Source organism: Staurois parvus, unplaced genomic scaffold (assembly GCF_062004578.1).
Source record: "Staurois parvus isolate SC_StPar_1 unplaced genomic scaffold, SC_StPar_1.0 ptg000021l, whole genome shotgun sequence".
NCBI lineage: Eukaryota > Metazoa > Chordata > Amphibia > Anura > Ranidae > Staurois > Staurois parvus.
Genome location: NW_028317817.1, coordinates 5704502 through 5731172, shown reverse-complemented (window position 1 = coordinate 5731172; position 26671 = coordinate 5704502). Strand labels below are relative to the sequence as shown.

The 26671-nt window shown below is 40.2% G+C and overlaps 1 protein-coding gene across 1 annotated transcript in view; it reads left to right on the top strand.

Annotated features, from left to right (window-relative positions):
• The window catches only part of TGFBR2 (transforming growth factor beta receptor 2), a 134637-nt gene extending 109510 nt beyond the window's left edge, over window positions 1-25127 (top strand). Inside the window, exons 7-10 of the mRNA XM_089690798.1 lie at window positions 5981-6768; window positions 8434-8575; window positions 18492-18619; window positions 21247-25127. Of these exons, the coding sequence (XP_089546924.1) occupies window positions 5981-6768; window positions 8434-8575; window positions 18492-18619; window positions 21247-21426 (1238 nt within the window). The 3' untranslated portion in view covers window positions 21427-25127. The remainder of the gene's footprint in view (window positions 1-5980; window positions 6769-8433; window positions 8576-18491; window positions 18620-21246) is intronic.
• The last annotated feature ends 1544 nt before the right edge of the window (window positions 25128-26671 follow it).

The window sequence follows — 26671 nt, the reverse complement described above, 5'->3', positions numbered from 1 at the left end:
AACCGCTGCATGGAAGGACAGTCCCAGAACTGTCATTAATAGTCTATTTCTGACAGTTCTATGACATTCCCTCCATACAGCGGTTGAAACCGCTGTATGGAGTGAATGTCCCAGAACTGTCAGAAATAGACAGAAACTGTCACAGAACTGTCCTTCTTCTCATCCTTCTCCTTCTTCTCATCCTTCTTCTCATCCTTCTTCTCATCCTTCTCCTTCTTCTCATCCTTCTCCTTCTTCTCATCCTTCTCCTTCTGCTCATCCTTCTTCTCATCCTTCTCCTTCTTCTCATCCTTCTCCTTCTCCTTCTTCTCATCCTTCTCCTTCTCCTTCTTCTCATCCTTCTTCTTCTGCTTCTCCTTCTCCTTCTTCTCATCCTTCTCCTTCTTCTCATCCTTCTCCTTCTTCTCATCCTTCTCCTTCTCCTTCTTCTCATCCTTCTCCTTCTCCTTCTCATCCTTCTCCTTCTTCTCATCCTTCTCCTTCTCCTTCTTCTCATCCTTTTTCTTCTCATCCTTCTCCTTCTCCTTCTTCTCATCCTTCTCCTTCTTCTCATCCTTCTCCTTCTTCTCATCCTTCTCCTTCTTCTCATCATTCTCCTTCTTCTCATCCTTCTCCTTCTTCTCATCCTTCTTCTTCTCATCCTTCTCCTCCTTCTTCTCATCCTTCTTCTCATCCTTCTTCTTCTCATCCTTCTCCTTCTTCTCATCCTTCTCCTTCTCCTTCTTCTCATCCTTCTCCTTCTTCTCATCCTTCTCCTTCTTCTCATCCTTCTCCTTCTCCTTCTTCTCTTCCTTCTCCTTCTTATCATCCTTCTCCTTCTTCTCATCATTCTCCTTCTTCTCATCCTTCTCCTTCTTCTCATCCTTCTTCTTCTCATCCTTTTCCTTCTTCTCATCCTTCTTCTTCTCATCCTTCTCCTTCTTCTCATCCTTCTTCTTCTCATCCTTCTCTTTCTTCTCATCCTTCTCCTTCTCCTTCTTCTCATCCTTCTCCTTCTCCTTCTTCTCATCCTTCTCCTTCTTCTCATCCTTCTTCTTCTCATCCTTCTCCTTCTCATCCTTCTCCTTCTTCTCATCCTTCTCCTTCTCCTTCTTCTCATCCTTCTCCTTCTCCTTCTTCTCATCCTTCTCCTTCTCCTTCTCCTTCTTCTCATCCTTCTCCTTCTTCTCATCCTTCTCCTTCTTCTCATCCTTCTCCTTCTCCTTCTTCTCATCCTTCTCCTTCTCCTTCTTCTCATCCTTCTCCTTCTCCTTCTCCTTCCTCATCTCCAAGGGCATTTAAATTAAAGGTACAGTGTTCTGCACTAATTTAAAGGCTCTCTGAAGCCTAGAAACCCTTTAAATAAGTCATCTTCGTAGCGGAGAAATTCGCATCGAATCGAATTTCACACTGGAATTCGCCGAATCAGCCGAATCGAATTTTTCATTTCTTCGCTCATCTCTAGATATAATCCTTGTAATAAGCATGCCACCAGTACTCAGCACATTCTTTTTATGCATCATATTCTACAGAGCAGGCAATTTCACTGTAGATCAATTGTTTATAAAATAGAGCAGATTTTACTCTAGAAATAATTGATATATGATGAACTCAGATGGAGATTCTGTCTGCTGATAAATGTTTTTGAGTTATCATGTGTGATTCAGCTATATAGCAAACCTGCATGTCATCATTTCAGTGGCTAAAATCGAAAGGACACAGAAATAATTTTTTACATTTTAATTACATTACAGTATATCTCTTAAAGTATAAATATGTAATTTATACATTTCATCCCTGTTAAATTTAATCTATTCAAAATCTATCTTAAAATATTTAAATTAAAAGGCTACCAACAAAGCGTAGTAGTTTAAACATTTATTAACATAGAAGATTAATAGTATACTGGCATGTAAAACAACAAAAAAGCTCATAGACATGAGGAAAACAATGGAGGTTTAACCTCCGACCAACACTTAAATAAACCTGGATTTAGGAGGTTCCTAAGATGCTTGTTTGACTGCAGATCTTGCCATTTATTAGTGCTATTACTTTTTTGACCACTGCTATGAATTGCAGGGAAACATGCAAGACCCAGATAAGAGAAATGAATTAGACTCATTAAAAGTCTAACAACCTTATTGTTGCCTAAGATTTCAGCATATGGGCAGCAATCATTGATGCTTAGTGGGGTGGATGAAGGGCAGTGGTGCTCAGTGACATAAACAGGTGGTAATACTGCTCATGGGATGGACAGAGGGGCAGTTGTACTCAGTGAGGAGTACAGGATAGGGAGGCATTAGTGTTTAGAGAAATGGATGGGGGGAGTTGTTCTCTGTGGGGAGAGAGGCAGCCAGTGGTGCTTAGTAGAGGGAGAGAGGGCTTTTGTGTTCAGAGAGGTGAGAGGAGGCATTGGTGTTAAATGGGTTAGGCAGGGTCCATTGGTGTTCAAAGGGCAGAGGGGAGGCAATTGTTCTTAGTGGGGTGGACAGGAAGAGGGAGAGGGCATTAGAGTTCAGTGGAGGGTGGGGGGCTGACAGGGCGCATTTGTGCTCAGTGGGGTGGACAGGGGTTATTGGTGCTTAATGGGGGACTCAGTAACTTTCTCTTGTACCAGCAGAAGTCATTCAGCAGCATGAGTGACACAGGGACCTTCTGCTGCCCTGGAAGCAGCCTGCTTCTTTTGGGCAATAACAGATACAGATCCTGAGCTCTGAAAAGCAACAAGGAGAAAAGCTGGCAACAGAAAATTTTAAAGTGCAAGCGGTTTATGGTTCCCAGGAACCCAGCGTGAAGCATAGCCGTTCCTAGTGCTGGACATCCCTCATTTATTGGTTAGTACCAAGCACTAGGGACAGCTATGCCTCCATCTGGATTCCTGGTACACAGCCTGGGATGCAGGTAGAAACAAAAAAAGTAAAAATCAGGACTGTCCTGGCAAATCTAGGACAATTGGCAAGTACAGTATGCAAGAACTGAGGAGGTTACAGACAACAATAAAAATGTTATAGCCCTTCTCCACAATAACAATTAAAAAATGCTCCTGTTGTTGTATGTGTCATCTGGAGATATTCATCTCGCTTCCTTCCCTGATGAGAACACAAAAAAAGAAAATGTTTGCCTGGAAATGAGAAATAGATTGAATTCAATGTTTGGTTAACCTTTATTAAGAGCTACTGTGTATGAGGACATGTACTTAACCAATGAAAGTATGTGCAAAAACTATTCTAATCAGCCATAGATATCTACCATGCAAGGCCTTAATAAGAATTCCATAAACAAGAGCTGGAACTCAGTGATTCTTCTTTTATATAGTCATGTATTAGTGTTTTATATAAATGAAAACAGAGGTTTGGACAGCTTTTCTTGTTATCAGCAGCAGGGAAGCAAATGGTGTTTCTGTGTCAGACATGATGTTTCCTTTCTGTGCTCAGCAATGAAGACAATCTCAGCAAGTCTATGCTCAGCTCCTGCAGACAGCTAAATAATACACTGTATAAATATCACCTACCTCACATTTATCCTGGCAGCAAGCTTACATTACCTCCAGACTGCAAGTCATTAGCTAATGACTAGCACTACTTGCTGCGTACTCTAGTTTTTCATTTTTAAAATGGATTAATTTCATAATATGTCAGCACTATACAAATATGAATAATTGAAGGAGAAGCAAACAGATTTCAAGAAAAGATAAACAGAACAATGGTCTTGATCAAATTATTTATGGTCCATTATATTTCTAGTATGTTCATTAGTTGAATCTAGTTATTTTATTGTAGTACTAAATTAGTTTTATATAACTTATGGTATTGATGACACACAGTTAACGTACAAGCCATTGCATGAAGGGTGCTTTTGTATAAGCAACAACGATAGGGAGGCAGTGGTGCTCATTGTGGGTAGCGGGGACACTGGTGCTCAGTGGTATAGATGGGGGGCAGTGGAGCTCAGTGGTGTGCATGTTCTCCAACAATGCTAATAGTCTGTTCTAACATACACTATATTGCCAAAAGTATTAGGACACCCCTCCAAATCATTGGATTCAGGTCTTCCAATCACCTACATGGCCACAGGTGTATAAAATCAAGCACCTAGGCATGCAGAATATTTCTACAAACATTTGTGAAAGAATGGGTCACTCTCAGGAGCCCAGGGCATTCAAGCGTGATACCGTGATAGGTTGCCATCTGTCCATCCATGAAATTTCCTTGCTACTGAATATTGCACGGTCAACTGTTAGTGGTGTTATAACAAGGTGTAATCAACTGGGAACAACAGCAACTCAGTCACGAAGTGGTAGGCCGCATAAAATGACAGTGTGTGGTCAGCGCATGCTGAAGTGTACAGTGCTCAGAAGTCACCAACTGTCTACAGAGTCAGTTACTAAAGACATTCAAACTTCATGTATCCTTCAGATTAGCAGAACAGCAGTGCATAGAGAGCTTCATGAAATGGATTTCAATGGCCGAGCAGCTGCATCCAAGCATTGCATCACCAAGTTCAATGCAAAATGTCAGATACAGTGGTGTAAAGCACCCCGCCACTGGACTGTAGAGCAGTGGAGATGTGTTCTCTGGAGTGATGAATCATGCTTCTCTGTCTGGCAATCCAATGGAAGTGTCTGGGTTTGGTGGTTGCCAGGAGAATGGTTCTTGCCTGACTGCATTATGCCAAGTGTAAGGTTTGGTGGAAGGGAGATTATGGTGTGGGGTTGTTTTTACGGGTTGGGCTTGGCCACTTAGTTCCAGTGAAGGGAACTCTTAAGGCATCAGCATACCAAGACATTTTGTAAAATTTCTTGCTCCCAACTGTGTGGGAACAGTTTGGGGATGGTCCCTTCCTGTTCCAACATGACGGTGTGCAACCCGATAGAACACCTTTGGGATGAATTAGAGCAGAGACCGTGAGCCAGGTCTTTTTGTCCGACAACAGTGCCTGACCTCACAAATGTGCTTCTGGAAGAATGCTCAAACATTTCCATAGACACACTTCTAAGCTTTGTGGACAGCCTTCCCAGAAGAGCTGAAGCTGTTATAGCGGTAAAGGGCGGGCCAACTCAATATTGAACCCTACGGACTAAGACTGGGATGCCATTAAAGTTAATGTGCGTCTAAAGGCAGGCATCCCAATACTTTTGGCAAGAAAGTGTATGTATATGTATATATGCATATACTGTATATGGTTGAAGGTGTATTGCATTTTTATGGAGTAGGGGCAGCAGTTGCTTAATGACCACAAAGGTTTTTTCAACATGCAGCATCTCCATGTTTAATATCAAGCACTTTTCAGTTTTTAACTGTCATAGTAGGAAATGAGCAGAGATCTTTCCAAGGTGAGTGGAGGTCCCTCCTCTTAACAGTTGTCTCCAGTGAAAGGTATCATCTCCCCTGTTCTGGTGAGTGACAGTGTTCACCATCAAAAATATATGAAAAGACTTGACAGAAGTTCTAACTTTTCTTTACTTTATTATACAAAACTGAAAAAACTATTTGCCTTGCTGTTATAATTTTAACTGTGCTTTATTATTGTAAATAACACTAGAACTGGTCATCATTTGCAAATGTTGAGTACACAAAACGGTTCTGCTTTCACAATCTGGATTTTAAGTTCACATTGACCCCTATTACATTCTGTACTTAACGTCATGGCTTAGCCCAGTTGCTTTATCATGGTCCATTGAGAGTGCTTTGGTGGCCAAAAAGGGCATGCTCATTGGATAGAGCTTAGCAGTGATGGCAGTAAAAATTAGACCTCAAGGACAAAGGGAAAATAAATCAGAGAGAGGCACATATGATCTTTTATGCCTTATACTGTTAATTGCATGGGCATAATGGTGTCTGTTCTTAGGCAGAACTTTATTTTTAAAACTTTTAAGGGGAGCATAAGTTCACTTTAAAGTGTTCTTGAACTTTTTTATTGTGTTAGTAAAACATATCACATGCTCAGTTATGTCAATGCATTCTTATTCATTCCTTTTTTAATCACTTTACTTTGTTTTTAGAACTTAGAAATCCTGGCGGCCCTGACACAACTATTGTTGCACTGGCAAGTCTTCTTCCACCAGTTGTTATTGCAGTTGCAGTAATCTCCATTTTTTATTGCTACCGAATTCATAGAAAAATTAAGCTCGACAAGAAGTGGGAAAGTAACCAAAAATGTATCAAACACCCAAATATGGAATGTTCCATTATGTTAGATGATGACCGTTCAGATATAAGCTCGACATGTGCCAACAACCTAAATCACAACACTGAACTTCTTCCCATTGAATTGGACACCTTGGTTGGAAAGGGAAGATTTGCTGAAGTTTACAAAGCCAAGCTCAAACAGAATACTTCAGACCAATTTGAAACAGTGGCCGTCAAAATTTTTCCTTATGAAGAATATGCATCTTGGAAAATGGAGAAAGAAATCTTTTCGGATATAAATCTAAAACACGAAAATGTTTTACAGTTTTTGACTGCTGAAGAGAGGAAAACAGATATTGGAAAGCAATACTGGTTAATCACGGCCTTTCACTCCAAAGGCAATTTACAGGAATACTTAACAAGACACATCATTAGTTGGGAAGACCTCCTACTGCTTGGCGGCTCTTTAGCTCGTGGGGTTGCCCATTTACATAGTGACCATACACCATGTGGAAGACCAAAGACTCCAATAGTGCATCGAGACTTGAAAAGCTCAAATATACTTGTTAAAAATGATCTCACGTGTTGTTTATGTGACTTTGGATTATCTCTCTGGCTGGATCCATCTCTTTCAGTGGATGATCTTGCTAACAGTGGGCAGGTAAGTCTGAAAATTGTATTAGAAATCACATATTGTATAAAAAGCATGATGGGCATCGGGAATTGCTTTGCTTGGTAAAGCACTCTTCAATGACTTTTAAATTGTCCACAGTGTAGAATGAGTAGGGTCTTGTGCCTAGAGGTATCCCTGTCAGAACCTGAGACATGGGTGTTGCCTGGGAAGAAAGTAAAGGGAAAATATCCATAATAGGAACAAAATGTAAACCTGACAGACATTCCAACTATTATACTGTATAATCCACTGTGTCTGTGCAGAAGACATTTCCTGCCCCCCTGTTACTTGAATAGGAAGCAAAAAGAAAATCTCAGAGACATAAAAATAAGAAATTATTGTTAACTTGTTGGATAAAATAGCAGGATTATAATATTGTAATGTAGCGCTGCCATGTCCATCCCTGTGTCTAAATCATAATACTAGTGTAAGTCTATTTTTCTTGATCATGAAAGTATTTATGTAGTGTTGCTTCCAGTATTATGTTTCATGTTGAGTAGAAGTAAGCAAGCTTCAGCATCAGCGAATCAAAATCTCGTCCATTTTACAATCAAATCAGGAGGCAGCATCAGAAATGATGTTTGCAGCACAGTAATTAACACGGTGCAGACAGTTGTAGAGAAGCTGCAGTTCTCACATAGAGATCAGTAGCCTTCAACTTAAGGAGGCCACTTGGAAGGGTGAATTTGGGGTTTTGCAGTGTGTTGCAATGTGTTACTGCACACAGAATAATGGGGGAGATTAACTAAAACTGTTGCACTCAGAATCTGGTGCAGCTGTGCATGGTTGCCAATCAACGTTTAACTTCAGCTTGTTCAATTAGGCCAGAAAAAAACTGGAAGCTGGTTGGTTTCTACGCAGGGTTGCACCGGATTTTGCACGTTCCAGTTTTAGTAAATAACTCTCAATGTGTTCTATACCACACATTAACCTGCATTGTGTTAGTAGAGAGTTATGGCCAAACTTTTTTGACTATATTTTTGTTTTGGATCACAGGAGTACATTAATGTTGAAATAAAGGCAAAACTTTATTTTATCGTGGCTAGAGTAAGAGAGGTTTGTAACTCGTGTAATGTTTTTTATTTTCTTTTTACCGTTTGTGTTTCATTGGGGAGTTCTCTATTCACAGTCAAAACAGAAAGTGAGAGAAAATCCCTTCAAAGTGAGAGAATCTCTGGTTGTCACCAAGGTCCCAGGATCTAGTGTCCCAATTGGAAGATTTCCCCTCTATTCCTGTTCTGGTGATACCCAAAACTTGGGCTTTTCTTTCACTTTCGCTTTCACTCTTGGTGGTGATGATAAACAGGACAAATAGAGAGGACAAATCTTCCTAATGGGGGCACAGACAGCAAAATAAAACTTCATAGGTGTTCTAATTTCTCTCTACTCAATCCAAAACTAAAAAAAAGTTTTGCTTTTAGTTATACTTTAACTAATGTTCTGCTTTGACTCTTGATAGCAATGCACATTAGTGCTTTGTGGTGCCCTGTAGTGCATGTCAGTTACATTAGTGCTTCTAGATGCCATTCAGAATGACTGGCAATGTCATGCATTAATGTGTGCATACTGCAGTGCTGTGTGCAGTAACATGCACAGTAATTAACGCATTGTTCATATGATTTTAATGTTTACATTGTATGTTTATATCTGCAGGTTGGAACTGCCAGATATATGGCCCCAGAAGTCCTTGAATCAAGAATAAATTTGGAAAACATGGAATCATTTAAACAAACAGATGTGTATTCCATGGCACTGGTATTATGGGAAATAACATCCCGTTGTAATGCAGTTGGAGGTAACTAAACCAATATAATTGTGTGCTTTGTTATAGTATGTCTGATGTAATACTACCTTACATTTTACAAAATACACAGGCTAATGCATTTTTTTAGACCAATGTTTTTTTTATTTGTGATACAGAAAAGCACTTTCTATTTTTAAAGCTCATTCAAACAAACTACCAATAGTACTTAATCTAACGATAACACATGTGAACTTTGTCATAAAAAGCAATGAAAATGTTGGAAAAAGGTTTTGGTGAGGTAGACTTTTTGTAGCTTGGAATAAATTATTTTATAATATTAAGCTGTATGCAGTATTTTCTGGAAACCAGCAGTTCTGGGTGTACTGTTTGCTCAGGGGAATAAATTAGTATGTTGTTTGGTGGTCTCAATTTAGAATGCCAGGATCCTGCAGAACACTCAGCTGTCTTTCCATCATCCTCCCGTATGGGCAAACAGTTGATGAAGTGCAGGAAGTGTCAGTAAACAATGAGAGCACTCACCAGCATCCTTGCAGTTCATTGAGAACTACACACTGTCTGCCATTGGTAATTGTAGTGCATTAATTCGCTGGAAAATCTGAATGATTGTCACGGCCGTGTGGACGGAGCCCCGAACATCTGCGCTATTTTTGAACTGTAACAAGAGGTTAGGGGAGAGGTGGGGGGGGGGGGGGGGATTGCAGCAGGTGATCCTTAGTAGCATTTTACCAAAGGTGAACTCATCCTTTAAGATATATGAAAAGGTAAGTATATAAAAGGTCGCAAATACGCCATTGGTTTCCCATTCAGAGAAGTATATCCTCCCATTCCTCATTGCATGGGAAAGTGATTTGGATTTGCATTTGACCACCAGAAAAAGAAAGTTCTTTCTCTTTTTCACACTCTCTTTGAGGATACAGGAATCAGGTTGTAAGCTGATGTAGAGTCCCAGAGAGATTACACTGCATGTCCCCAGATGTCAGCCCTGACTGCTGGAGATATGGCATGGCTAGGGATATGATACCCCATTCCTTTTGGTCATGTCTGTGGATCCACCCTTTTTGGTGAGATGTCTGCTCCTTGATTCACAATCTCATCGATCTGTCTCTTGAGCAAGAGCTGGCTGCATGTCTCCTCTACCTCAGTTCACTGTCCAATGAAAATACCACCACTCATTAGTTCGACAGATCCTTAATTCAGCCAGGGCATGTATCCCAGCACAGTGGAAATCTATGTCATCCCATTGGTGACCCAGTGGATTAAATCAGTGAACAAAATTAAGTGTATGGAGAACCTCACCTCGTCCTTGAGGAAACAAGTGGCCCGATTCCACAGATATGGTTCTACTGGACTCAATTTACTTTCTCCAAGAGATACATGGAGCTCCTTGCAGCTAATCATATGTAGACATGGATGCAGTGGCTCTGTGACGGACCATTTACTGGCTCTCTTACCCCCCACCCACCAAACACCTAACCCCCCACTTTTTTTTCTCCTTACTTCTCTCATTTTCCTTGCTTTCTTTTATTCCCTACCTCTTTTTCTGACTCTTTGAATATAAAACCTTTATGGCTGGACATCAGATTCTCCCCCTGCCTTTGACATATGTTTCGGCCTGTTGTTGCATTCTTCATCTCCACGACTACACCAGTCATCTGTTCTCAGCAAGTTTGTTAACTTGATTTTTCACTGTTTACTGCTCATTATTGCTGCTGTAAGCTATCTTTCCTACAGTTAACCATGTTCTGATATTATATTTTACCTGCTAAACTAGGACTTGATGTATTGTTAACAACACTTACAATGTGTAATCTTTTGTGTATATTGTTGCTAAATATTACGTTATTATCTAAGCTATGTGAACATTTACTTTGCAAATTGAACATTTTGTTTTTCACTAGTAAATAAACCCCAGTGAATACCTTGTTCCATACTAGCTGTGGGGCATTGATTTACTTGGTGCACCAAGAAAAACAATGACAGTCCAGAAGGTTATACCAGGCAGAAGAAGTCATCAGCTGTAACTCACATATCTCTATTCTAGTCCTGCCTGTTACTTTTCAACTTCCCTTTGAAAAATTAAGCTGTCCAGCAAAGACAGCAGTTAAGAGTATTGAGACAAACTATTTAACACTGGCAGGGGTGCTCACAAAGATCAGCTTTTTTAATCTATGCAAAACCTTTATCCAAAAAGTAAAATAAACTGTTTCAGTAACTGCTTTAATGCGTTAGCTGGAATTCAGATTTGATTTGTTAGCCAAGTCCATTTAAATCTGCTAGTACATTTAGTAACACAAAATTATAAGGACATTGCTGCTGTCCAAAGGTGTCTCTGTTGCTCCTCCAGAAGTAAAGGAGCCACCCTAGGACAAGAAGTATGTTACTGGCCAGACCACCAGGTGAAAATAAAGGAGAAAAAAATTAATGCAATATAGTACATTTTTGTTTTGGGGGTTAGATGTGCTCTAAGAAAATATTTACTTTTATTGTCGCAGATATATTCAAATTAATTCATAAATGCTGTGCAGAGTTTCACGCTTTTAAATTGTACTAAGCAATACCAATAATTATAATGACCAAAGGGCAAGAACACATTTTCCCCAGTACTTGAGCTGTATCTATTTCTCGCTGTGATTTTAAAGAAGGTAATCTAAGGTGAAGGCATTAGTAACCATGGCATACCATTGTAAATTATTATACTTTGTGTCTTACACAGCAGCCCTTGAACAAATTCCTGCAGTGTCTTGATTTTTCAAAACAACACGAGCTGAATGTATCTCCCCTCTTGGTATTTTCATTAGACCTCAGCAGTAGAATGGCCTATATGAATATTTACAGGAGCCATATCCCCCAAGGCTCTGATGCGTAAATTGTTCTGTCACTGAGCATTAGTTAGAGGTTACAATAACAAACTAGATAAAGTAGAAGAAGCCGAAACATTTTGCAAATGTTGCAATTATAAAAGCTTGCCCTCTAAAGGTCATGTGTACAGCAGCCACAAAACATTTTAATTACTGTTTGTTTGTTTTTTCTTAATTTTGTAAAATTAAACACTTTCTGTAGAGCATCAGGAAAGATAAATTAGGCACTGTGATAAATTGTAAAGCTTTTAATGTGTATAGATTTGAATTGTGTGTGTATATATATATATATATATATATATATATATATATTTTTTTTTTTTTTTTCATACATTTGGACTTTAACCCCTTCAAGTCCGGACACTTTCATCTTCTTCCAGTCCAGGCTAATTTTCAGCTTTCAGCACTATCACATTTTTAGTGATAATTACTCAGTCATGCAACACTGTACCCATATGAAACTGTTATCCTTTTTTTGAGACAGATAGAGCTTTCGTTTGGTGGTGTTTGGTCACCACTGTTTTTTTTTGTTTGATCGCCACTGGTTGTTCTCACCCAAGCTCCACAGATTTTCAATTGGATTAAGGTCTGGAGACTGGCTAGGCCACGCCAGGACCTTAATGTGCTTCTTCTTGAGCCACTCCTTTGTTGCCTTGGCCAGTGTTTTGGGTCATTGTCATGCTGGAACACCCATCCATGACCCATTTTAAATACCCTGGCTAAGGGAAGAAGGTTCTCACCCAAGATTTGATGGTACATTGCCCCGTCCATCGTCCCTTTGATGCGGTGCAGTTGTCCTGTCCCCTTAGCAGAAAAACACCCCCAAAGCAGAAAGTTTCCACTACCATGTTTGACAGTTGGGAGATTGTTCTTGGGGTTATAGGCAGCATTCGTCCTCCTCCAAACATGGCGAGTTGAGTTGATGCCAAAGAGCTCAATTTTGGTCTCATCTGACCACAACACTTTCAACCAGTCCTCCTCTGCATCATTCAGATGGTCAGTGGCAAACCTCAGATGGGCCTGGACATGTGCTTTCTTGAGCAGAGGGACCTTGCGGGCACTGCAGGATTTCAATCCTTGTTGGCGTAGTGTGTTACCAATTGTTTTATTGGTGACTGTGGTCCCAGCTGCCTGGAGATCATTGACAAGATCCTCACGTGTAGTTCTGGGATGATTCCTCACTGTTCTCATGATCATTGACACTCCACGAGGTGAGATCTTGCATGGTGCACCAGACCTAGGAAGACTGACAGTTGTTTTGTGTTTTTTCCATTTGCGAATGATTGCAGCAACTGTTTTCACCTTCTCACCAGGCTACTTGGCAATAGTTTTGTAAGGGACTGCCCGGCGGTACCACTAGCACTCCACTGAATAGGCGTCCCCAGCGCACGGAATCTAAGTCCCAGAGTGCTTGTTCACCAGGGCCCCTGATGGTGGGGATGGACTTGGAGCACCCCAAGACCAGGTCGTGGCTACTGGGTATGTCCGTCAGTGGTAGTGGTATACGCCGAGGGCTCCCACGGGAAAGAGTATGATATGAGGAGGTCTGAAGACCCCACTGCGAGGGATGGATGGATGGATGGTTGAGCAATAGCAAGGTCAGACAGGCTGGGTCGGTAACAGAGAGGACGGTGCGGTACAAGGCAGCGGGCAGAGAATAGTTGAGTCACACACCAGGTCAGCAACAGCAGGTCAGATACGATAGGGGGCATCCAGGAGAGAGGTCAGACAAAGCAAGGGTCACGACAGGAGAATATGGCAAGGTCAGGTACAATCCGGGTCAATAACTCACAAGGCACAGGTTCGCAGATTCAGGAATGCAGGTAAGACCAGAAGGCACTGAATGACAGCTCAGGGCCGTTTAAATATCGCGCCCTGCACTGCCATTGGTGCCCAGCAGGCGGCCGTGTCTTCTACTGTGCATGCGTGAACTCCAACGCCGCGGCCGGCCCGGACCTAGTGCCACGTCCCTGCACAGGGCGGCGCACTGCGCCTGCGCCAGGACCATCGCTGCGGAGATCGCGGAGATCCCTGACAAGTTTGGTAGCCCAGTCCAGCCTTGTGTAGGTCTACAATCTTGTCCCTGACATCCTTGGACAATTCTTTGGTCTTTCCCATGGTGAAGAGTTTGGAATCTGATTGTTTGATTGCTCCTGTGGACAGGTGTCTTTTATACAGGTAACAAAATTAGATTAGCATCACTCCCTTTAAGAGACTGCTTCTAATCTCAGCTTGTTACCTTTATGAAAGACACCTGGTAGCCAGAAATCCTGCTGAATGATAGGGGATCAAATACGTATTTCCCTCATGAAGATGCACATCAGTGCATCATTTGTTAGACATGCATTTCTTTTGAATTTTTTTATTGCTATTCTGTCTCTCAGTGTTACAATACACCTACCATTCCGTTTTTAGACTGATCATTTCTTTGTGAGTGGGCAAACATTCAAAATCAGCAGGGGATCAAATACTTATTTCCTTCACTGTACAGAAGCTCAAGATCCAAGTAGCACCATCAGGCGTTCTAGAGGCATAAATTACACTTTTAATTTCCTGACTACCTATCACATTTTTGAAGGACCAGGAGCACTAGGACAATGGCATTACTGACAAAATGACCCCATTTTGGAAAGCAAATACCCCAATATATATTCTACGAGGCATAATGAGTCTTTTGAACATGTCAATTTTTTCCACGTGTTTTTAAAAAATGTGGAAAGAAAATGAAAACTTTTTTTTACACAAATTTGTCAATTTATAAGATATTTCTAAAAACACTGCATGGACATAGCAAGAATTACACCCCAAAATATATTCTGCTACTCTTTTTGCGTATGGTGATACCACATGCATGAGACTTTTTCACAGCCTAGCTAAACAAAGGGTAAACAGAAAATGACCTGAGGTTATAGTGGAGAAATCTGCAGAGGAGATCAGTGGTCCAGGAAGCAGGCAAAGGTCAGCAATAGGCAAACGAATAGTCCAGGCATAGTCCAAAAAAAGTCCTGGGTCATTAGAGGCAGCAGGCAGAGATATGATCAGCATAGCCAAAGTACTGGTTCAGGTAGCAGGCAAGAACATGGTCCATGAAAACTCCTGGGTCATTACAGGCAGTAGGCAGAGATATGGTTAGCACAGTACTGGTCCAGGCAGCAGGAAGGAACATCAGGCTTAGGGCCTCGGTCAGGTAAGACCTGGCCACAGGGGTAGAGGCTTCATCCCACCCAATCTCTTCAAAGCCTCTGAATTAACAGACCCTCATTTGGAAATTACAAAACCCGGTGAAAGCAAAAAACTGGTTTTCTCTACTCTGAAGCCCCTCACAATACTGTATGTGAGACCCCTGTGTTATCTTGCATCTCACTACTATAGTAGCAGGACAAAAGACCAGTTCAAGCAGCAGGCAAAAAACATGGTCAATTTTACAGGCCGGTCAGTGCAGGTGGAAGGCAGAAACGTGGTTTAGAAACAACCCAGACGGAAGACAACAGCATTGTCGGTATACAGGCCAACGTCAGTTCAGGTGGATGGCAGAAAAGTGGTTTAGATACAATGCAGACAGTAGGGAGAGGCATCGTCGGTAAACAGGCCAGGGTCACTTAATGTGGAAGGCAAAGGCATGGTCAATCAAGGCAGCAGGCAAATGATCAGCATGGATTTTAGAAACTGGGAAATGGCAGGCTGTTAAAAATAAGGGGAACTAATATTTTAGTGACGTGTGATAACGTCGGAAGCAGTCTCAATACATAGGCTCGGTTGGGAGGGACATTGGGCACAATGAACACTGGTGTCTCGACTAACTGCTGCATACCCAACATTTTTGGCGTCTTCTTCCTGATTCTGTGGGTGGACTGTTTTCTGGAAAATGTTGCTCATGAAGTCTGCTCACACAATCAGAGTGAATGTTTTCTGGGGGGGATCCTTCCTGGTATATCAGGGCAGTGATAATTCCCTCTATATATTTGGGTGGGGCTTTCTGTTGACTTTTGATAGATGACAAACGCATTGTAAATGGCCAAATGGAAAAAATAAATTGCAACTTTTTTTATACCAGAAGAGGGAGTTTCTTGTTGACAAATAGGGCTGTAGCATCTGATCATTTAAATCCACCCCCCCACGAACCGATTATAATTGTAGATACATTCAGGTTTTTGGTTGGACCGCATCTTCTGTGAATTTCCACCATGGTGTCATTGTGGATGGTGGACAAGATGTAAACATCTCTCTTATTCCTCCACTTCATGGCCAACACTTCCTCGTTTCTCAGACTTCACCACTTTGTAGCCGTGTGGTTACTAAACTTTATGGGAAGCCCTTTCTATTTTTTCGGGTGGTACCGCAAACTAAGGTTTTCTCACAGTACAGATGCCAGAAAAGGAGCAGACTGGTATAATAGTTATCAATGTAGATATAATAACTTTTTTAGAACAGTGGGAATGCCAGGTTTCAGACAATTTTGCCACTTGTGCCAATGTAGGTTGGACACTCAGGGGGCTGGAGCTGGGAGTCTTTGCCTTCGTACATGCAGAATGCATGCGCATATCCTGTTGCTCTTTCACAGAGCTTGTTCTGCTTCAATCCATACCTGGCCCTTTTTACTGGGAATGTATTGCTTGAATTCCAGCCGGCCAGTGAAGTGGACAAGGGATTCATCCACACAAATTGTTGCTCAGGGACATAAAGTTCCACAAATCTCTTAGCAAAAGAATTTATTAGGGGGTGAATTTTGTATAGCTTGTCATAGTTAGGATGATCTCGGGGGGGGGGGCACTGTGAGTTATCATTGAAATGCAGGAATCGAATGATCAGATCATAGCGTGACCGGGCCTTAAAGCAGAATAGAAGGGCATATGATGCATGTGATTGGTGGACCAATAGGCATGCAATTCACTTTTTTTGTAAGCCCTATGTTAAACTTAAGGCCCAAAAAATTTTTTAACTCCTCCACTGTGAGACGTCTCCATAGAAAAGGACGGGCATATGGTGTACTAGGATTGTTATCAATATACTGCTGAGCAAAAAGGTTTGTCTGGTCCACAATGTATTGAAGTGAATCAGCAGGGCAAAACAAGTAAAAAAAAATCAATTTCAGAAAAATTTTCAGTATTGGTCTGCACACCTAGCTTTGCGTTGAAAGGGGGGATTGAAGCTGATCCTGAGCTGGAAGGCAGCTATAGTGGGATTGACAGGGCATCAGGAAGATATGTTTTGGCCCCAATTCTTGGGATCTGGTGGGATGCTTCAGTGCTGGTACTGGGTCTTTCCTCCTGGGGTCTAGCGGCATTGGTGTCTGCGGATTGACCATTGGGGTGTATTGCCTGCTTTTCAGAGCACCGTATCCTTTTAGGAGGGACTGCTTCCTCCACTGATTCGGTCACTGACCCACTACTTTCTACTGGCTCGTATTCTGAATCAGAATCAGATGGTGAGAGCTCCTCGCTGCTCTCATCCGACATGCTGAGGATTTTGAGCGCCTCCTCACTAGTAAAATATTTTTTGGACATTGCAGCTCTGATGATTGTGGCTGTATGAGGGGTAAACTGTTGATGGATGACTGTGATGGGTACAATGATGGGGGCAGCAGTTGTGTCAACTCTGTGACAAGTACACTGATTAGGCTGCACTGATGGCTGTGGTGACAGGTACATCGATGGGCTGCACTGATGAATGCACTGACAGGTATACTGATGAGCTGCACTGTCGGGTCCACTGATGGGCTGTACTGACAGATCCACTGATGGGCTGCACTGACAGATCCACTGATGAGCTGTGCACTGACAGATGCACTGATAGCGGCACTGACATATCCACTGATGGCACTGACAGATGCACTGATGGTGGCACTGACAGATCCACTGATGGGCTGTGTACTAATGGGCTGCACTAGCAGATGCACTGATGGGCTGCACTGGCAGATCCACTGATGTCGGCACTGGCAGATCCACTGATGTCGGCACTGGCAGATCCACTAATGGCAGCACTGGCAGATCCACTGAGGCAGCACTGATAAAGCCACTAATGACTCCACTGACAGATCCACTGATGGGCTGATCTGACAGATCCACTGGTGGCACTGAAAGGGACTTTTTTTATTAGGGGCAGTGTGGTGCACAGTAGTGAAAGGGTTTTAAAAACTCACTGTTCCTAGGTTCTCCTCCTCACACAAGATCGATGTGTGAGGAGGAGAAGATAGCAACACTGAGTGACCGCTGTGTGTTTATATGTATGATCGGCTGTGACCTGTCACAGCCGATCACGTGGTAAAAAGCCAATTTTTTTGTCTCTTTACCTTCAGCGAGGAAGCGCTGTGTCTGAGGGAAACAGCCTGACAGCAGCAGCCACGCTGCGTGCCCCCAAGGGGGCGCGGCTTGATGCACAGGATGTCATATGACGCCCAGTCACAGGGAGAAAAGGACCGCCCGGTCGTCAATCTGCTATAGGCCGGGTGGGAACATGTTAAACCAGCATAAATGTTCAGCTAAATCAACCATATAATAAAGATTGATAGACAGCCTTGAGCTGGCCATACATGTTAAGATTTCTCTAATTCAGCCCTGTAGTCTGAACAAGAGAAATCACTCGATCTCCTCATCCACAATAAACAGTGGGGATGGACAAAATCTGCAGTTCTGGTTATTGTAATCTGAGAGCCAGAACCTGCAGCAGCCAAACTACCCAAACAGTGTTAGTATCTGATTGGATGCAAACATTGTTCTGCCAAGACTTTTCTGTCTGGCATCTTCAGCAAAAGTGAGTTAAAAACATTGATTTTGTCAAGCCGGTCAGTATTAACAGAATCACCTTCAGAACTATACTTGATCCATGGATAGCTAACTGTAGACAGAGTGGCCTATGCAGGCACTTATTTATTGTTTTTAGTACAGCCCACTTCTGCATGATACTAACATAGTTTGGTAAGAATAAAGATTGCTTTTTGTTGTGGCATTTTTACAATGGTCATCCACATCCAGATTTGGAGTAAACATTACAGCTTTCATAAGTCTCAGGAAACATATTACATATGAAAGGTCTTATATACATTGGAAAAATAACATTAAATATTAAATAATCTGATTTATTTTTTGTAGAAGTAAAAGATTATGAACCTCCATTTGGAACCAAAGTACGAGAGCACCCATGCGTTGAAAGCATGAAGGATAATGTCCTCAGAGATCGAGGTCGACCTGAAATTTCCAATAGTTGGTTGAATCACCAGGTAAAAAAATAGCATATTAATCAAATATTTATTTAGCTATGTTTTTTTAATGTAATGTATTTCTGATATCAATAACAAATATATCAAGTACATTTGCTGCCATAACAAATCAGTTTCTTCTGCAGCACACTTTTTCACCTGTTCTAAGATCAGGCTTCAGTGATGACCAAGATAATACTTTCTGAACCATTGACCTTGAATAATAATGTAGTTTAGTAAAGACAGTCCATAATTGTTCTGGAGATATTGTTTGACCTAAAATGACTCCATGTGTTTTAGCACTTCTGAAACAAAACATTACTTCTTTTAAACTGTTATTAATTGCCATTCAGATAAATGACAAAGATAAATTGCATAAAGTTTTTTTTCCATGATTAATTTTAGTTTAACAACAGATCAGAGTGAATCTTCTTATGCTTATTTGGAGACTTTGTCACACATTGAGCTAATATACCAAAGGTAAAAACAAAGGATAAAAATGTTCATTCCAACTAATAAGGTTTCTTCTTTCAAATGAAGTAACATCTGTTAGGTTCTTATGGGTCATGGTTCTTTTTTTTTCTGCACTATTTTTGTAAATTAGCCTGATTGATTATCCTTTTCTATTGACTGTCCACCAGCAATATTACCACCCCCAAGCAGTTGCCGGTTAAGAGAAAATAATTTTAATTTCCAGGCCTAATAAACCTGGGTTTATGCAGTAAGGAGTATCACTTTTCTTTGATAAACAATGTTATTACAACAGTGGGTCAGGTTTTAGTTCACTTTGAAATGCCTTTGAGAAAACAGTATTTCTTTCTTGTTCATTGAGGGACACAGGTTTCATAGTTTATTGGGATATACTGCAGGAAGATTTGGATGCTGTTAAACAAAAAAACAATGACCAGTCTGGTATAATCCCTCCTACTCCTAGCATGTCTATATTTTTTGCTAGTTTTCTAGAAAGATGGATGCCTTTTCTTTACTTTCAGTCACCCAATTGAGGGTGATAGGTGTTCCTTCACATACGAAAAAATGTGACGGAACGCCTGTCACCCCGATTGGGTGACTCTGCCAGTGAACTGTTTCCCTGCCACTGAGACACAGGATCAAGGTATTAAAGCTGGGCATTGCACCCAAGATTAGATGAGACTAGCTTAGATGCCAAAACTGGAACTCCTTTATTGAACAGAAATCTCAGATTTATTATACACTCCTGAAATAGGGGCAGTGCCCACAGGAACAATAAACACAAATATACATTAGGATAAACATCCCACATTGATTAGGTAACAAGGTGAAGCTGACATCAGTCTAATCCTATCATGTAGGCAAGAGTCCTCAGCATGAGGTTGTTTTTAGCTGATTATATCAACATCTGCTTAGTCTCTGAGTATAGGAAGGGGGGGGGGGAGGTTAAAGCAGTCAGTGCTGGTTTGGGCACAGAGACCCCAAATCTGTATCCTGGTTCTCCAGTTCTCAAAGTCTGTATGTTTTGGGGAGACATGGACTTGAATCCAAAGTAAACTGTTCCAAAGGTCCTCCCAGGCAGACACCAAAGAATAGAGACCCCTCAGATGCCAGGGCCATGGTCAGTAGGCAAGAGGCTAGACTGCAGTCCCCTCCAAAGGCCCCTGTCCTGGTTGGGTCTGTCTCAGAGGGGTTATCCCAAACTAGTCATTATTTTTTGTTTGCCAGCGTCCAAATCATCTGCAGGCAGCAGTATATTCCATTATTCTAGGAATCCCTGTGTCCCTCAAGGAATTTCATAAAAATTGTTGACAAATGTGATGCAGTACGTCACTATCATTAATATAATCATTTTCTTTTTGTTCCCAATGTGACATGGTTTTATTACGAATGAATCCTGTCAGTAAATCTGTGGATTTTGCACTTCCCTAACAGGCCAAGCTATCCAGCTGAAGTGGCGGTTAGAGGACCTGAGACAAACCATATAACACTAGCAGTGGTGTTTGAAATGGTCTGCTTATATTTATTCCGAAAAGAATAGAAAAACCTGTTGCAATATTTTAAATTTGTTTATCACCTTATTACAGGAAATCAAAAAACAACTGATCTACTGACAGGCAAATTTTCAATGTCAATGCTAGTGACAGACTGCATATATGTCATTTTTCGATTTTGCCCAAAGATACACTTTACATGTATTATTTTTAATTAATTTTGTATAATCACTTAAACCAGTCCATTGAATCAGCATCTTGTGATCTCTTGCACATCAGCAGCCACACTGGAAAAGGAGGAGCAGACTGGGAACCAATCAGGTGTGCTGCTTGCAAATATGCTATAAAGGAATATGGTGGTAGGAAGAGTAGTGAGCTGATGGATGATTTCATTAGCCTGGGGCTGCTTTTTCATTGACTAGTCAACAGGCTGGGGTGGAGAAAACATCATTGATTTCCTTAACTGTAAGTAGTGTAGCCCACATAGCTGTGCTATGTGAGGGGCTATGTAAATCTCAGGACTAGATATACAGAAATGCAAATCCTTTTGCTTGTATAACAGCTCTCAAATATATTTCTTCTGTGTTTTTAGATACTTAGAGATCAACTTTAAGCAGTATGTAGGAAAATATATTATTTATATTTACTTATACACCATATAATAATTTCTATATCTTTCCCCAGGGTATCCAGCTTGTATGTGAAACCATAACAGAATGTTGGGACCATGACCCAGAGGCCAGGCTCACTGCCCAATGCGTAGCTGAGAGATTTAATGAGTTAGAAAATCTTGACAGAATCTCTGAGAGAAGCTGCTCGGAAGAAAAAATACCAGAAGACTGTACAGAAAACACAAACAAGTGAAATATGCACTGCAAATACTTTGTCTTAAATAGAAATTCAGGACTGCAATGTAAGCAGCTGAGGAAATCACTTGCATGAACTATGCACTGAACGTTTACCTCCAGAGACATGACAGGGCAAGTCCCAATTGCTGCTGGAGCAATGTCACATATGCTTCCCACAAGAACTGTCTTATCTGTGGGACCTAAAGCAAGTATGGAATGTAGTGACTGAATCCCAGCTGATAACAGACACCAAACTCTAACCTGAGTATATGTAAGGCAAACCGTAAGTGTCTTCTTTTGGTCAAAAGTAACCACCCCAATTGCTTTACCCAGAAGTCACTTCTTCTGCCCCTATGGCACTGTCATAGGGTAATACGTTTCCTCAGGACATGTTTATATTACTTCTAAAATAGCCATACTTTACTTGCACTTTATAAAATTGTGTATAAAACTACACATTGGCTTTAATGTATGTAAGTATTGTTTCTGATAAACCAAAGTATATTACCAGGAAAATGTACAGGACATAGGATCATACAAGATTAATGAAAAGAACACAGATAAGTATTCAGACGTCTAACAATAAGCTCTTGTTACATATTTTTGTATCTCATAATAGGAATTTTTTATTTTATCAGAACCAAACTTTTTGCTTGTTCAGGTGAGAGGGATTTATATATAAGCACTGTACACGTTCTATTTTATTGGAATTAAAGTGCAGGATGGGAATTAAAATCTAGATTTAATAAAAAAAAGTTTGTGATTTTACCCATAACTGCTAATAATTTACTTGAAATATCAAAACAAGACAATATGCTAAACGATTACCTCTTTACACGGTTCAAAAAACTTTCCTTCCAAAATGTGTGTGGAAAATATTGTATGTTTCATATATTACTAATCTGTCAGCATTACATTTTGGAAGTGAATACTTGGAATTACCATTTATCCTGGTTTAGGAGGAAAAAGTATAATATGAGATAGCATATGGGTTGTACTTTAATAAAGCGCTGCGTGTTTTTTCATATTATCAGACGATATATTGAAATTAGCTCCTGAATGCACTCACATACAACAATGAGATATGAGGTAGAGATAATTTTAAAAAAATTTGAAGTGCATTTAAATATTTCCTTGTTTATGGGTGTTATGAATAAAATCTCACCTTGCCTTTAAATGCATTTTATACTTTTCTGATTTTGCTAAAGTGAATAAATGTGACATATAGATTTTACAAAGGCCTACTAAGCTATAGTGTGGAGTGAGGTTGAAGGGGGGAATGTCTTTTGCTTTCTGCACCTTTGGTGTTGTTATGATACATGTACATTTCTTTGAAGCTCTTTTCGCTCAGTGTTATAGTAACATGGAGTTATTAGGAGGTCCACTGATTTAAAGCCATAAAGGGCTGTAACGTTAGTCATTACAAAATAGAAATATTTTGACCTAAGAGCAACCTAATCTTAAGGGTTGCTCAAATCAAGCTGAATATTATAGCTTTAAATGGGCACTGATACGTTGCATCACCAGGAAGCTTTGTATATCTCTGAGAGACTGAGAGAAGCAGGTGTGCTTTACAGCTATGTGTTTGTACTGTGTTTTGAAGAATCCATTCACAGATGGTGATCATGTCTTTTGGTATATAACAGCCATGGTAGGTGAATAGAACTAGGAATTGTGATAGACCTATCTTGCAAAAAGAGTTCCCGAGAAAATGTTAAGGGTAAATGAGCTTTCGTGGGAAAAAAAAATGGCAAATAAAAAAAAAATAATATAGTATATACAATTGCGACACAAATCATATTGTTATTAAATGTTATCAAAAATGACCTTTCCCTTTCAATCAGCAGCTCTGTAATTTTCTGTAACATGCAATGCACTATAGCCACCTGGAGGTTTTCTGTGCACAATTTGTACAGAATGCCCTCCAGCAACATCATTTCCTGCTTGTGTGATCAGCTCACTGATTTTCCCAGAAGTCTGCACTAAGTCAGATTTCAGTCATCTTCTGCAACGATTGTAATTTTTAGTGAGATACTCCTGAAGGGAAATTCTGTCTAAAGGGATGCAGACCCTGCCACTTTCCTCAGTAGAGCCCTGCAGGTACAGCAGCTGATTGAAAATTAGGAACCACTCCCATTCACATTCATTTTGCACATGAACACAGACAAACATCCATCTCTTTCTTCAGAATAACAAAAGGTAGGAATCTGCAACTAAGTGTGTTAAAATCCTTGCAATGTATATAGATCACCCAGAGGGGAATTATTTTTTTCTCAACAAAAGTGGAGTAACAATTTTAAGTAGCCTGTGTGTAATTTAGTTGCAAACATCTTTGCAATAAATTAATGTTAAAATGCAATCCTGTTTTCTAAAGTTATCTTCATTTTTTTATCATATATATATATTTAAGTACATCTAATCTAAAGATTACATTATTTTAAAAACTAATATAATAGTGACCTTTTTATTTTAAAAGTAAGGTTTGCATTATATAACATGAAAATTAATATAAATCAGATAACTTAGCTTAAGCAAGAATAAAATATGTATATATTCTTATAGAATAACTAAATATAGTCTCATAGAATTAATATTATTTTGATAAAACATTTTGTTTTTCTTCTGATCTTTCAAAGTCATGTCATGAGTTCATTTCAATAAAAAAAAAATTAACAGTGGACGCATCAACATATTTGTAAAACCCCATGTAAATGAATAAAATGGTATTACATTTTTATCCATCAAATATCCTGAATACTGCTAATCATCATTTATTACTATTTTTTTTCTGTTCTTTCCCCAATTTAACTCCAGTTATAGAATAATGACTACATAGAAAAAGTACATTGTGCTATTTTTGCTGTTCAATATAGAATCATCAACTGGAACCCTTTGTCAAAGAGATTACCACAGTGGGATACTAACCATTTTTAAATGTAATATAAAGAGAATTTTCTGTCTCCTTTATAATATACCAAATATGTTGTATCCTAAATGTTTGTCCTTTTTTCATGATTTTAGAGGAGTTATTATATATGCGCAGTTATTGCTCCTTTCATAACTGTTAGTGCAGTCACTCCAAGTTACAGCTCTATTTATTGATGGGTTGCACTCCACATCTACTATTTATTTGCAATTGTTTATTTGGAGACATTGTTAAAACATATGAGCTAACCAAATTTGTAATTTAAAGAAAAATTGAAAGAATATTGACAAATGTATTAAAGTCAAGTTTACATTTGTCACACAAGCTTGTTTACACTCAACTACACTGACATCTTGACAAATATATCTAGTGCATTTTGTTTGGACTTTGGGCACACAAAGGTCTTAATTCCGTGTTGCCTCTACTAGTATACATCCTTGTACCTTTATACAGTTATAGTGCTGAATCTTACATTGGTTCTGTAGAATGTGTGAGTGGCCAACTGATATTTTTAGATTTTTTTTCCATACCTGAGAGGATAACTGCATGAGTTTAGCCTCTCAGTAGTCACCCAACAGTTTTATATGGTTGTTTGGAATCCAAATTTTTTTAACCACTTTTCCATGACTGATAAAATCAGCGCTAAAAGTAGGAAATATTGCTCATCAAACATTGCTCTTAATTTTCTGTTTTGTTCAAGAAATCTGTTTCAAATGTGTGCTTAAAATACATTTGTTTAGCAAAATTAATGTTGACATCTGTTTTTGCACAATAAAGCACATTAAAGCACAGATATACAGTCATGGCCGAAATTGTTGGCACCCTTGATATTTTTCCTGAAAATCAAGTATTTCACACAAAAAAGGTATTGCATTAACACATGTTTTGCTATACACATGTTTATTCCCTTTGTATGTATTGGAACAAATATAAAACAGAGGCAGAAAAGCAAATATGACATAATGTCACACAAAACCCCAAAAATGGGCTGGACAAAAGTATTGGCACCCTTAACTTAATATTTGGTTGCACACCCTTTGGAAAACATAACTGAAATCAGTCGCTTCCTATAACCATCAATAAGCTTCTGACACCTCTCACCCAGAATTTTGGACCACTCTTCCTTTGCAAACAGCTCCAGGTCTCTCTTATTGGAAGGACACCTTTTCCCAACAGCAATTTTAAGATCTCTCCACAGGTGTTCAATGGGATTTAGATCTGGGCTCATTGCTGGCCTCTTCAGAACTCTCCAGCGCTTCTTTGCCATCCATTTCTGAGTGCTTTTTGACGTATGTTTGGGGTCATTGTCCTGCTGGAAGACCCAGGATCTTGGACGCAAACCCAGCTTTCTGACACTGGGCCCTACAGTGCGACCCAAAATCCTTTGGTAATCCTCAGATTTCATGATGCCTTGCACACAGTCAAGGCACCCAGTGCCAGAGGCAGCAAAACAACCCCAAAACATCATTGAACCTCCACCATATTTTACCGTAGGTACTGTGTTTTGTTCTTTGTAGGCCTCATTCCGTTTTCGGTAAACAGTAGAATGATGTGCTTTACCGAAAAGCTCTATCTTGGTCTCATCTGTCCACAAGACGTTTTCCCAGAAGGCTTTTGGCTTACTCAAGTACATTTTGGCAAACTGTAGTCTTGCTTTTTTATGTCTCTGTGTCAGCAGTGGGGTCCTCCTGGGTCTCCTGCCATAGCGTTTCATTTCATTTAAATGTCGACGGATAGTTCGCGCTGACACTGATGCTCCCTGAGCCTGCAGGACAGCTTGAATGTCTTTGGAACATGTTTGGGGCTGCTTATCCACCATCCGGACTATTCTGCGTTGCAATCTTTCATCAATTTTCCTCATCCGTCCACGACCAGGGAGATTAGCTACAGTGCCATGGGTTGCAAACTTCTTGATAATGTTGCGCACTGTGGACAAAGGCAAATCTAGTTCTCTGGAGATGGACTTGTAACCTTGAGATTGTTGATATTTTGCCACAATTTTGGTTCTCAGGTCCTCAGACAGTTCTCGTCTCCTCTTTCTGTTGTCCATGCTTAGTGTGGCACAGACAGACACACAATGCAAAGGTTAAGTGAACGTCTCTCCTTTTTATCTGCTTTCAGGTGTGATTTCTATATTGCCCACACCTGTTACTTGCCCCAGGTGAGTTTACAGGAGCATCACATGCTTGTAACATTCTTATTTATCCGCAGTTGTGAAAGGGTGCCAATACTTTTGTCCAGCCCATTTTTGGAGGTTTGTGTGACATTATGTCGAATTTGCTTTCTTTCCTCCCTTTTTTTGTTTTGTCCCAATACACACAAAGGGAATAAACAT